We start from the raw sequence: 14,772 nt of genomic DNA on the forward strand, positions 1-14,772 counted from the left end.
CTCTCTTCGTGACAAAATAATCCACTTCAATACAAAAACCTTCATTATTCAGAATGATAAAATGAATATGCTTCCGCCCTGTCGGCTCAGCTTTGGCTTTTCCGAGCAGCCCTCAAAGGCATCATTAATTCGTCTCCCACTTTGCCCAAACAAACGAGACTCCCTGAGAGGACAGAAAAACCCCCCTAGTGGCAGCTCCGGCGGCTGGGTGTAGCAGCAGCAGCAGCAGCAGCAGCGGTGAGGAAGAAGAAGAGGCTGTGCTTGGATTAGGGGGTTGGGCTGCCTGCTGGAAGGAAAACCTGCCGCCAGACATCCACTTCTGTCTCCGGCGGTGCAGCGTTGCTTTCCCGCATCAGCAGCAGCAGCAGCAGCAGCAGCAGCAGCAGCGACACCGCAGCGCAGCCTCCAGCCTCACCTGCTCCTCATCATCTGCGCTCCCTCCGCCTCTGACACCAGACACAAGCACTGCCGCAGCACGGAGGGAACGGACGGACAAGGACGAGCAGCTGTAAGTTACTGCTTTTTTTTTTTTTTTTTGGGAGGGGGGGTGTTTTACATTTTTGTATTGTTGTAATGGAGACAGGTAGGGGTGATGTTACCCGCACAGGTTTGTCTTATTCTTCTGAACTGAGCTTTATTTTGAGTGTTTTGCTCTGCTGATCATCCATAATCCCATGCTTTGAATTTAATTGCCATGCCCCTTAAGTGAACAGTCATTTTTCTCATATTCATATGTACTTTAAAGCTGCAATCAAGTTAAAACATCTCATCGATACTCAATCTAAAATCATCTCCATCACATAATCTGCCAGCTTTCATTGACCTGAACTGCTGTGAGGTAAAAATCCTCTTTTTCTCATCCAGGAGCAGAAGTCTTCAGGGAAATAAGGGAATATAACACGCGGGCGGTGAAAGATGGTGAAACTAGGGAGTAATCTTCAAGACAAAGGGGCCAAACCTGTGAGTGTGGAGGACGGCTTCCAGAACGTGCCCCTCATCACTCCACTGGATGTTGGCAGCCTCCAGAGCCAAGCACCTGACAAGGTGAGAGACGAGCGCAGCCCAGACGACTGTGTGTTTGTGTGAGAGTTTCACCGCTTGTTTGTGCATCCTTAATCTCCTTCTGCCTCTATTAACTCAGTGCAGTTGACCTACGTTGTCCTCAAACCCTCTTATGCTGAATAACACACACACGCACACACACACACACACACACACACACACACACAGACACGCTTGCCCTTTCATTCATTCACACGTTCATTCATCTCAGCTGTCTCCCAGCCATGTCCTTTGTTTTCCAGCTGAGATTAGGAGACAGATTTGGTGCCAGACAGACTGTCATTTATCATCTCGACATCCCATAGTAACTGCACCGCCGGTCGTTAATCCAGTTACCATGGTGGCAGAGCAACGTGGCGAGCCGATTGGTGTTTGCCACAGGGTTCGGGGACAGAGAGCTGCACTGATTGCAAGTGATGGAAATGAATGTAATTAGTCGACAGGCGAGCTCATGGCACGTATGAGAGCTTTGTAATGCATGGATTGTGTGGCACAGTGTGATGATGTCATTTTGAGCTGCTGATCAGTGACTTACTGTAGGACCACAATCGTTGCACCAGTCAGTTATCTCTCACCTTATTTGATATCATAAGAATGACATCATTATTCGAACCAGTTTTAAACAGCAGCACTGTTTAAAAGCTGGTGAGACTTCCTCGGTTGACAGTCGGCATTATCTGTAGTTTCATATGAAAAACCCTTCACGTCAGCATGTGTGCAGTGTTTACCTGAGATCTGACATTTGATATCTGGAACATGAAATAGAGACTTCCTTCCTGGAAAGCTTTAAACTCTCTGGAAAACATAACATCATCGATGGGTACACGTCATCCTACACATGAAGGCATAAACAAAACCATCACAATAGTCAATTAATTGATAATTGCATCACCAGAAAAGTACACCAAGCATTTTTTTTTGATTAATTAATAATTTAGACCATTTTTCAAGCAAAAATGCCAAACATTCCCTGATTCTAGTTACTTACATACATCTAGTTACATACTATCATGCTTTTTTTTTTTTTTTTTTAACTTTCCTTCATTGTTTTAAATATTATATTTTGTGCATGTAAACAGTCAGTTTACAGTTAAAGGTTAAAAGTTTGCACCAACAGAAGCTACTCTTTCCCACATGAAACACTGCTCCTGAAATGCCTCATCAGCAGTCCTGCCTTTAATTCCCTGACTTTGTGGCATCACATTACGCCACTATGTTAGACATTTGCATAATTTATGCCTAGTGGCTAACTTGGCACACAAGAATTTATTTAGCACAGCTCGTCCGTTGTTATTACAGTGCTGGCTCAGGCGTGTGTGAGCTGACCAATCAGAGCAGACTGGGTATTCAGGAGAGCCTTAAAGAGACAGGAGCTCAAACTGAGCATTTCAGACAGAGGGGGAATACAGAGCTGCAGCACTGGACAGAATGAGAAAAACTGATGTGATTATTGAGAATTAAAGTGTGTAAACCTATTCTAGTAGTAACCCAAAATAAAATTATGAACCTAAAAATGTGTATAATATATCTCCTTTAAGTATTATAAGATTTATTTGTAAATTTAAAGGAATAGTTAAAAATCTTAGCAAAGCTCACGTACCTTCTTGGTGAGAGTTGGATGAGAGGATAGATATCATTCTCAAGTCTGTACAGTAAATACAAGGGCCATGATGGGCAATGTATGGCCCGTTGGTCAGCGTCTGTGGCTCTAGTTGTTGCGGTATGTCGCTCACCGTGGCTCTAGTCGGCCCTTGTTGGTGGCTTTACAGCCGACTGAGCAGGTACAATCAGCGGCGAGTCCATCAGTGGGAGAAGTTAAGCTAAGTGAGTCAGTGCATGAGAAGAGAAACGGAAAATGAAATGTACAGCCCCATGAGTCTGTTGCTGTAGTATCCATGATTTCACCCATTTGAAGTTGGTATATGGGCAGCTTTATCACAACAATGGTTTGTGTGTCCACAGTCGTGAATACAGAATGCTGCCTCCTTGTGGTATGGAGAGTTTCTTATCTCTCATGCCGGTGCTGAATGTACGAGCTACAGTAGTTACAGTAGTTGGCTTTGTGATGTGTGATGTGAACTTGAGACGATGCAACAGTTGGCTTCGTATAGTGCTATAGGAAGGTGCATTATAATGCATGATAGGCGCTGTATGTTCATGATGCGGTATAAAGCATTATAGACATCGGTAATAAATAACACAATAAATACAGAGGCAAACTAAAACATCATATCAATTAATGCATTTATGCCACATTTTATAAATTGATTACTGTCTACATTTATTTTCACTATACTTTTTGAAGCTTTTAATGTCTCTTTTTCTATTTCATATTATACCTGTTAACTGGAGGGACTTGTCATTCACTGCACTCACTCACACATGTCAGCACACACAGGAAGAATGCACTTTAAATCACAATGGAGCTTACGTGCATCCTGAACGAGCGTGAACATGTGAGTGACAAGTCGTTTCCTGTCACCGGTCACCAGTTCTGAACATGACATTCATAGAGCTGTCAGTCATTTTACACTGATTAAATTAGTCCCAGTAGACTCGAGAACATTGCTACATACTGGTTGTGGTCAAAGCTAACGCACATACTGTACGTCGTCACTGCACTGCGTGATTGCTTAGTTGTATTGCTCACCTGAACAGGTAGAGAGACAGGGAGGATCGCCTTGGTGGAGTGTGAGCTCCTCAGATATCCTGGCGTGTTTTTTGTTGTTGGCATTTGAAAGGAAAGGAGGTCAGAGAAAAAGGCTGGCTGTTTGGTCGACTATCAGTGAATTTCTACATGCCCCGGGAGATGCAGGCACAAAGATTGCTGTTGCTTGTTGCTCTCGGATACTCTCGCTGACAGCTGATGCAGATTTTCTTTTTTTCTTAGTATGCTGCTCACTTGTAAACAGCTCTGAGAGATTCTCAGCCCAGCTGCTGCATAACCGCTGGTCGAAGTTGTCCCCACCCTTACGGGCATTAAGCAAAAATGTCTTTCTTGTATATCATAATGTGATGGGTCCATTTGTTTTTACATGGGACAGTGTGGTTTTAGTTTTAAAGGTCTATTTGCTGCTAAATCTGTGAGTGTGTCTCCAGCTGTAAGTGCGAGAATCCGTCTTCCTGGCAAGTGATGCATGAACACAAGAGAGGCCGAGAGGAATAATAATGAAAACTGTAATTAGACGTCAGCATTTGGGAAGTGTTGATGATGGCTATTACGGTTCTTTTAATGGAAATCTGAACACTGTATTTAACAGACTTTTTTTACACTGTATGATCACGCTCTTCTGTCCTTGTAAAATACCACGCAGCAGTATTTCTTATGGCCTCATCGTGCCAGTTTTCTCTACTGTAATCCCGCTTTAATGTATAATCTTCAAAAACTGACTTTTTATGATATGGTGAGCAGTGGTGGAATGTAACTAAGTACGTTTACTCAATTACTGAACTTAGGTACAATTTTTAGGTAGTTGTACTTTACTTGAGTATTTCCATTTTCTACTTCATCCCTCAAAAGTGGTTATCAAATACTTGTGACAGAGACTTGAGGCGGGATGTTTTACCATTTAATAATTAAATGTATTGTCTGAAATTACATTAGTGCACTGAAACTGTAACTGTTTTTGGTCTCTAACTCCTCTGAGAATTTTGGCTAATTAGCTGCTAGACGCTCCCCATTGTTCACCAGTTAGACACTTAATGTGTCTGTCTTCTGTTTGGTGGTGAGCAGGTAGTGTGGTATAGTGGGCTTTTTAGCTGAAAACATCTGCAGGTCAAAACTACCTTGTAAGAGCGGTGGGAGTGAAACAGAAAAGCAAACAATGAGCTAAACCTGTCTACAGAGCTCCGTAAAACCGAGGGCAGCTGCAGAAACAGGTGATAAATGATTTTACGTTGTAATTTGAAAAATAGTTTTAACCAAGTATTGATTAAAACCACTTCAAGGACAGTGACTGTGTTGTAGGAAGCCATACCTTTGTGTGGCTTGATCTCTAAACCTAAAAATATGGTACACCAATAATACCTCTGTGAGGAAAATCTCTATAATCTCACTGAATTCAAGGTTGTTGTTGTTTTTGCTAGCCACCACACCCAGAAGGAGTCCACTGTTAATCAGCTTTCATCCACCTCTCAGAGTCTGATCTGAGACCAGTTTTGCTCTTTCAGTCCTTTAAAGCTGAAGCAGGGGTTTATCGGGTCATGTGACCTGACTCGTACCCCAGATCAGCCGTGCTGAGTTCTGAGCAGCTTTACGAACTCGACCCCAGCTGTTTTCACCCTGATCCTGCCTGATGACTGTGTGACCTCCCCGACTGCAGGGTTACCCGGCGACACAGAAGTACACACACACAGACACACACGTAACAATACTGCTGTGGCCCACAGAGGCTGAGGCATTAGAGAGGTATTAGATTTGATTCCATCTGGGCAGCGACGCGACACAGCCACCGCTGGGTCACCAATATCTTGATTGGATCGCTGGTAGGTTGAAAAAAAAACAACAACCGAACAACAAGCAGAGGAGAGTGGAGAGACATAGAGGTAGACTGACTCCAAACAGAAAGACGGACAGATCTTTTCTTTCTTTTGTCGTGTCTCCGAGATCAAAGCTCAGGTACAAAGCCGTGCTTCAAAGGCTGCGACGTTTCCTGTCCAACACGTCTCCTCACACACCCTCATCCTTTTTCTGGTTCCTCTCCTCGGTTCCTGTGGAGGAGCTCTTAAGTCTCATTCAATCTTTACGCCTGTGTGTTCTTATCCTCATAAATTAGGGAGGAATTCCTCGGAGCAGGAATCCTCAGTCAGCGCGTTAAATCAGTAATGGATCGATGAATGATTTCTTGTGTGCAGTGAGACCTCATAACCAGACGAGCCATCACAATCCAAGTTTAATTTTACAAATGATCACACATTATACATAATGTTTTCTGTTCTATATGTCTGGATGCGCACGGAGACGGTGAGAGTAGCTGTGACTTCTCAGGGAAAATAAATGTATTGTAGTTATGACTCAGTATTATGTTGTTTATGGAAAGGAAAAGCTGCACACTGATAGAGCCTGTTAGCTCCCAAGATGTCATTTGCCAAAGGTGTTTGTGATGTTCCCCACATTCAGGAGGTGCCCTGTCCTAAAACAAGATCTTTGAAGGTTACAGCACACGTGTAATGCACTGCAGACTGATCCATGTTCTGTTTCAGTAATGTTTATGTACTGAGGTGAGTCACACAGATCCCTATACGCAGCTTTTTATAGTGTAGACTGTTCTAGTCTAGGACTTTCTAAATGAAAATAGACCTTAGGTTTATCTTACTGCTTTTATGAAATGATGAACAAGTTGTATGGAAATCGTATTGTGACGACAGTGAAGATTCACAGCTCTATGTCAGATGCAGATAGACACAAACCTCTTACCGTATCACAAGCAGACACAACTGAAATGCTTCTAATAGAAACCAAAAAGTCAACAATTTAATTTAACTTAAGTAAAATGCAGCTTGTTCCCTCCAATAATATAATTAAGTTTTGATTGAATGGCTCTAGTCCTTTGGCTCAGGGTTGTTATTTTACTAAATTCCTATTTAAATGGGATGCTGAAAAATGATCTGTAGATGTGATAAAAATGCAAATGTAATATCACCTGCTGTTTCCACTCATGTATAAAGTCTCCAGCTACACTGAGCACACATCTTGTAAACATGTTTGCAATTGTAAATTTGTAGGATACATAAATAGAAGGAAATTCACAGCATCAGTGGGAATTAATAACGTCTTTACTTTATATTTCTACTCTCCATGCTCCTCTGTATACAGTACACTGTGTAATCCAACAGTACTGCAGAGCTGCCTGTCGGCTGGTTTTCAGTCCTTCTCCTCAGTACTCTGAGCCCTGCTGGTTTTTATTCTGGCTGTGTACATGGATATCGATCTACACCTCAGATGTCAGGAGAATGCAAATAAATGCTCGTACTTACCTGGATGAAGAGAGAACCAACAGTGGGCTTGAGCCCAGTGATTATGTTTATTTTTAATGGTATAAAGCTTTTATTTATATTTTTAAGCTCCTGTCATCTGTTTTTTTTAAATATATATTTATATCTCAGCTCATCATTTTGGTTTAATAGTCATTTTCAGAGGCAGCAAGCAGCTGCTTTTAGAATAAAAGGCTCTAACAGACACAGTTGGGGACTAGTTGGTGAACACAGTGGAGCATTTAGCAGCTTAAGAGCCAGATATGCTGAGTTGGTGAGGCCAAAAGAAGAGCCAAAAGAAATATTGTGAACATCAGGTTCGTCAGGTGGGCGAAAGCACAACTCCAAATGATTGCTATAGTTATTAATTGATGTATAAATAGGCATAGGGGTGGATGGTTGCTTACATTACATAGTGTTGCTTTAATTGTCCACCTTAAGGGTACATTTAGACCAAAACAGGCAGCGTGTCACTCCATGATCCTTGTGTGTGACGTGTTGGGAACCTCCGCTGATCAGTTTGCCGAAAAGACAAAGCTGCTATGTTGTCATGTTACTTGCGTGCTGGTTCTACTATTGATTATTTGTCCTCATCAACAGATTAAAAATAATAGTAAACAACCAGGATGCGATCTACAGCGATTGTCAGCATCCACAGATTTAAAATAAAGGTGTCAAACTGAGTGAATACACACGCTGTGAGTCTGATCACCAGCTTATGTGATTGGACACCGCAACGTGACGTCGGGCTGTGTTTCTCTAAAAGTTGAGTCCATTTCATCTTTTTCACAGCAGCCGGCTACTTTTTTCTTTGGAAACCCCCTGCGGCTAGCCTCGCCGCAGCCAAAATGGACTACTTTCAATTTAATTTCATCTGAAGACCTGTGTTTTCGCCGCACCACCTGATTTGATCTGAGTGTAGCCTAGTGCACGCACACTGGCTTGCCTCTCCTTTCTGTTTCAGTCTCCAAACAACGTTATCTGCTTCCTTCGTCAGCAGTAAGTTTTTTTAGTTTGTTCAGGATTTTTTCACCTGCGATTCTGTTGTGTTTGCTTTACAATCTCTCTGAATCAGAATAAAATTGAATCGCGAGGTGCCCTGAGATTCCCACCCCTAGTGTTATTGGATAATTACATCCATAAAAGTCTGCATTTTATATTTCTAACCAGATCCGTGTAAGGATTCTGATTTCCAAATAGTGCCTATCTTTTTTTAGAATCAATTTTCATGTCTGTTTAGTCTCTGCAGGGGTGTCTGATTTAAATCAACCAAATATCCAAGCACTCAAAGATCGGTTGACTTAACAGCACTCACCTTTGATCATATCATCGCTTCATCCTGTTAGACCTCATGTTGTACCAATCGAGCTGCCACAGAGATGGATTCCCCCTGCGTGGAATTCATTCACTGTTATATTCACAAGGAAAAACTAGAATCAGACGTGTCAAAAAAATGTCTGCAGCTGCCTTCAACACTGAAACTTCACCAAAGACCAACTCTCTCGCAGCTCAGTCTTTGGGGATTCAAAAATGAAACAGCAATCAAAGTGATAACAGGGCTGAGGAATAACATAGTGGGGAAGAGGGGGGGAGAAGAAAAGTTTTGACAGCTCTTCCGCAGGGAATATCAAGTAAAACCTACAGGGATTGGAGACAGAGGGAGAGATAGTAGCAAACTAAAATGGCCTTTTCTGAAATGTACTTTTCTGCATCATTCAAACTGTTGTTCATTCCCTCAAATATAAAACTGAAAAAGCTCTAAAGTGCTTTTTAAGAAACAAAACATAAATCGAGTCCGTTTGACTTAAAAATCCAGCCATCTAGCGTCACGTTGCTCAAAGCTGTTATCTCAGCACAAAGGAGTAAATTGTGGATCTCTATTACAGATCTAAAAGTGACTCTGTCAGTCATGGAGATATCAATAGGTCACAGTGAATCAAGACGTTTCAATAAAATACACATGGCTAATTGAATATCCGTGAATAGATTCTCACAGGAAATTGAGGCTGATGTTTTTTTGTGTGCGCTGGAATCATTTAACTTTCTGTTACTGATGTAGAAGTCCCTGTTAGTCTTAGTGACATTAAAAGGTCACAGTGAGAGAGGAAATTTAAATTAATCAAGTCAACAGTCATGATATGAGGCTGTTAAAAGAAAAGCAAATTGCAAGATGGATAAAAGTTGAAATCAAAAAGAAATGTCAAAGTTATTACGATTCACGGTAACACATTATAATACAGCCTGCCATGTCATCTTGTTGTATTATCAGGTAGCAGTATAAATAAAACTACTTCGTGTTGGTACTTAAATGTAAGTATAGTAAAAGAAAACAAGACTACGAGGTAGTAGTAATAGTAAAGTAGTAAGAAGTCGTAGTAAAACTGGGCATTTTAGAGAAAATGAAAAATAAACAAAACTGATATTCTGTGAAAGAAATTATGGTTGAACATATTTCAATATACAGAACAAAGACACAGTAAGTTTACAAAAGGGGCTTTGGGAAAATGTCTTGAAATTCGTCAACATGGTCCCTCACCAACGCTGGAGTTTTGGGGTAAGAAGCATTAAGAAAAAGTGGTACACATCTTGGAATAATGAGGGACTTACAAGGGATTTCTGAGGTTAAACGCCATCCTGCTGCATAGATGATTTAGCCTACCATATTATGTTCTCTGGGTTGACTACAGTGTACGTGCTGTTCCTCATAGTAATGGATCAAGTACAATAAAAACAAATGCTTCTGTCCTTTGCTCATGGCAGTTCTTAGGTAAGCTTGCCTTAATCAGATGTTCATTTGGAAAAAAGCTGCTGGTTGTTATAGAGGACATTGAAGTACCAGTACAAACTGTAAGTATGACATCCAGTGTTTTCACGGGATTTAATGGGACTATGGTGGGTGGGCCTCTGACCATCTAGGGTTTCTTTGGTTAAGCAACGCTGCAAAACATTAGAGATCTTTAATGCAATTATGAAAAGTCGAAAATATCTTCAGATGATCATGAAACTATGGACAAATAAGACTTTGGTGACCTGCCATAGTTGAGGTAATTAATAGGAGACACTGACATCACACTATAAACTGCTGGCTTTGCTGCCTATGGCGGACATAAATGTACAAATTTTCAAAACAATCCTTCCAATAGCTGCCAAACAGACAATTAGTTTTATTAGTGAGTAAATGGATGATTGATTGAGTAATCATCTGTGAAGTCTATAAAATGTAGACAAAAGTATGAAAAATGGCCATCCCAATTTCACAGAGCCAAAAGTGTGTTAAAGTTTGCAAAATGGCGAGGACCCAAATGCAGACACAGAGGCAGGCAGGAACAAGTAACAAAAAGCTTTAATGGAGCTGATATCCAAAGGCCAGAAGGCAGGTCATGGAAAAAACGAAAGAGAAATACAAAACTGAAGACAAATAGGAAGTTATGGAGAACGATGCTGAAACAGAGGGACACAGGAGACACAGACAAACCAACGAAGAGTAAAGGAAAAACACAGATTTAAATACAAATGAAACACAGGTGTACACAGAAAAAGGTCAGGAAAACAAACAAAGACAGGAAGTGGAGAGTAAAACATGACACAAAGATATAATCTACAAAATCGAATCATTAAATGACGCCAATATTTTCAACCTGCTGGTGATGTGAGAGGACAAATCAGGGGATCACAGCAGTCACTGAGATTTTGGTTCTTGGAGGATCTTCTGGGGGTCATGAATGCTTGCACAAGATTAATAGTCATGCACCCAATAGTTGTTCAAATATGTCACTTAAACCCAAAATATCAACCTCTTGGTGACGGAAAAGTCAGATTCATCCTCATGTCAATCCAAAGCTGTTAAGCTGTCAGTCTGGACCAATGTCGTGGGCTGAACTACCTGATGTTGCTATCTCTAAAATCACGCCGCGTAGAAAACAAACTAATAGATTGTCATGAGAAATCACAAATGAAAAATGAAGTGCGACCTCTGTGGAATAATAAAGCCAGTTGTAATTATATTTTCATTGATCCTGTCACGACTGTTGATGGCTGCATCATTTATATGATGTTTTTCACATCAGGCTTTGTTAAACAAGATTTAATTGTCCACATATTAATGGTTTCTCAGAAAGTATTTGGACCTGTCTAATCAGAGAAGGTGGCACTTTGTCCATTAGATTTCTATGAGCTGCTGATCGCTAAGGGGCTGTGTAAATGAGGCAACGTTGATTGATCGCCACTTCATTGGGTAATATGGAATAAAGGAGCGAGCGGTACAAGGGGGAGGAGAGTAATGAAGCAACATAAAGTGCTGCTGTGTTTGAACCTAGAGGCCCCTCGGCAGCACGTTGTTGTGAAATGAGACAGAGAATAAGAAAGTTGAGGCAAAATGAAGACATTAGTTACGACTATGACAAGCCTGACGCCGGGTGTTGCCGCACTGAACACCATGAGGCTTTCGGAGCCTCAGGGGTCCAATCAAATGCACTGTAGTCGGTACACCTACTGCGGCCTTCAACACTTAGATAAGAGCTCTCTACAGCCAACTGACAGCGTTGTTATTCAGATAGTGGAGCCCATTTGTGTGCACAGCAGTTCCTGGCTTTGTCTCAAAGCGACGGAGAGCCGCTCAGAGGCAGAGCAATTAGCCACAAGGACACTGAGACATTGTTCTCTTTCTCTCCATCCAACCTCTCCTCCGCCTTGTCATTTGTACACCTTTCTCTGTATCTGCCCCGTCCGCTGGTGTGCATTAATATACAGTGAATGCACAAAACAGCAGGGACACTTTCTTCTTTAAGCAAGTGCGGTGATGAGGTGAAACCTGGTGACGGCAGCTATTTTGTTCGGTTAAGTCAGGGCCAAAGACAAGGAGATGATGCTAAAGCTGAGAAGACGAGTTAATAAAGGTTGTAGGATTGAAGATCCTACAACTGTTTGATTGTTTTATCAGACATTTCTCACGGTACACTTATACAGACACACATATTGGCAATAAAAGAGGTGAACGGAGAGGATTTTTCATTTTTCTTCTGTTGGTGTTTTTAGTGCGATTATGGATCTTTCAGATGAATTTAATGAGAGCCTATGGTTTACATGTTCCACATTTTATTTAAGTGTGTCATGCAGTAAGGGACTCAAACTTGTCTCGGTCTTGACTGGGTCTTGTCCTGCCTCTGTCTCAACCCCTCAAAGTCTTGGTCTTGTCTCTGTCTTGTCCTGCCTTGGTCTTTTGTTTTGACTTGGTGTCAACCCCTTAAAATCTTGGTCTTGACCTGGTCTCGGTACTCTCTGGTCTTGGCCATGGCTTGGTCTCGGTTTAGGTGGTCTTGACTACAGCTGGTCTTCAGGCAATAGCCTGGAGGAGTACACAGTTATCATTTTTTTGTTACTGACATCCAGAATGATTGATTGAAGCCTTTCTCTGACGTGACTCCCTTATCGGCAGCACGACATAATTTGTCTATGCCTTCCAACAAAATGATGAATCGCTGTTGGAAAATTAGATCCATTTTATGATCTGGCAACACTATGGTTAAGATTTGGGCAGTTTAGGCACATAATGACAAAGAAAAGATCGTGGTTTGGGATAGAATTACTACTGAGTAAGGGTTAGTGGACAGTCTTGGTCTTGGTTAAAAGAAACCAACACTGACATTTGGTAGGAGACAGCGATCTCTCACCTTAGTCCAACGTTCTGTTGACCCATCAGTTCACCCCGACTTGGTCCTTTGCTACTGACCGACAGCGGTCAGAACACGCACAGCTGCTCGAAGTCTTTGTTAGAGTTTAGGAGTTTCGCTCTGTCTCTTTTCCCCGTGTCCCTCCTTGCCCTCTAAACCTGTTTGCTTGAGGAGTGTTAGACTGACAGTACTGGGGCAGAGCCGAACTGCCCTGCCTCTGTTTTTCCATCTAGCTGCCGGCACAAAGCACAGTGTTTTCCCCTCGGATTGGGGCTCTTGGATTCTGGGCAGCAGACCTTATTAAAGTACAGTAGAGCCCTAACAGATATCCGGTACTGGTGTTTGCTGCAGGATGGTTTGTAGCTATGTTGGTTGTAATTTATCTTTGTTTGATCTTATACCAAAATAAAGGGGGAGTCCATGAATTCACTGCTCTTACAATAAACTCCACTGATACTGTTTATTTACAGTTCTGGTATTATATGAGTGCCTTTTGTTTTTTTTGTTTGTTTACAGATTCCACATCCAATAAAAACCTACATTTTCATTTATCCCGCTATACTTACTTATACCTTTGTGTATTGAGCACTCATTTCAACCTCTTTGTTTTGAAATTGCTTTTTTTTATGACATGTCTGCTTTATCAGAATGTAATACTGTTGAAAGATGCCTGACCTCCTGATGTGCTCTCCGTGTCCCATATGGCTCAGGAGCTCTTTGGCTCTTCATATTGAATTTTCAGACAAAGCTGTAAACACATTTTGAGTTCATATTTAAAGGTCCAGCATGAAGGATTTAGGGGGATCTTTTGGCAGAAGTGGATAATATTAGTAATTATGTTTTCATTAGTGCACCATGTTGCACTGCCATCCCACTACGGTAGCCCAAAACGGACAAATCAAACACCGGCTCTAGAGAGGGCCTTTCGTGTTTATTGTGTTTTTAGCGGCCACTGAAGGGGAGGATGAGATGAGGGAGGGTCAGTTGGTCACAATCGAGGTGCCACTTAAAGGTACATACATGACTTCAAAACAATGCACAGTGTAATGTCTATAAATATAAACCACACTGAATAAGTCTATACAGTCAAATACTTCAAAAGACATGCAGAGAGCTCCTAAACTTTGCATTTTAAATCATTTACCTGGAATTCATCAAGTTACAACATAGTAAAGGGTCTCATTTTGAATGGGCATACATTTGAGGGCAGCCATCTTCTCACAGGTGTTTTGTCATTTACATGCTTCTACATCTTGTTTTCTAGATCCTTAACATTACTGTCTGTTGTTGTGAGGTGTATTAAGAGTAAACGGTGGCATTTTAAAAAAAAAGCCATCCATCTACCCTTCATCGCCGTCAGATCCCCTGAGGATTTGCCTGATTTAACAGGTTTCTCTCTCCTCCAGGTGGTGGTGAAAACTCGCACAGAGTACCAGACAGAGAAGAAGAGGCTGAAGGTTCCCAAGGTGGAGGAGTTCACCATCAGCTTTACTGACGGGGTGTCTGAGAGACTTAAGGTAAGAATTTGTCCAGCACTCTCTCCAGCACTAGTACTGGATTGGTACTTGCTATCGGCTGATAACCTGACCTCTGTTGGATCATTGTTTTCCTCAAGAATGACTCATTCTGTACTTGATCTGTAGTTTGAAAGTACGACAGCTTTCCAGGCAGAACATTTCCTGTGCGTGGGCTGAGGTTATACTTGGCTCCAATTAGAAGCAGGATATTTATTCATCTAACATTTCCACTCGGCTTACCAAAATTAAATCAGTTTGACCAGGTTGAACTGCCAGTCTGGTTTAGAAATGCACCTACAAGGTTTGCTATGTAATTACTCAGAGGTGCAAGCAGAGATGTAGACAAACAAATGGAAGAATTAGTCATAGTATGATCATCTCAAACAGACATGAACTTCAAGCTCTGTCTGGTTTTCTTTTCCACATCCAACACACATGCATGCAAGTAGATAACAGTCTTTGACGGGAGGTTCAGTTAGCTTTGCACAGAAATGGCCGGTAGAAATGTCCTTCAGTACTTTTTACGTTTATACTCAGAGTACATTTCAATC

The 14,772-nt window shown here is 41.6% G+C and overlaps 1 protein-coding gene across 1 annotated transcript in view; it reads left to right on the top strand.

Moving 5' to 3' along the window:
* Positions 1-497: 497 nt before the first annotated feature.
* Positions 498-14,772, top strand: part of nsg2 (neuronal vesicle trafficking associated 2) — a 42,544-nt gene continuing 28,269 nt past the window's right edge. Inside the window, exons 1-3 of the mRNA XM_073480082.1 lie at positions 498-508; positions 865-1,044; positions 14,111-14,221. Coding sequence (XP_073336183.1) covers positions 916-1,044; positions 14,111-14,221 — 240 coding nt within the window. The 5' untranslated portion in view covers positions 498-508; positions 865-915. The remainder of the gene's footprint in view (positions 509-864; positions 1,045-14,110; positions 14,222-14,772) is intronic.

This window comes from Pagrus major, chromosome 13 (genome assembly GCF_040436345.1).
Source record: "Pagrus major chromosome 13, Pma_NU_1.0".
Lineage (NCBI taxonomy): Eukaryota > Metazoa > Chordata > Actinopteri > Spariformes > Sparidae > Pagrus > Pagrus major.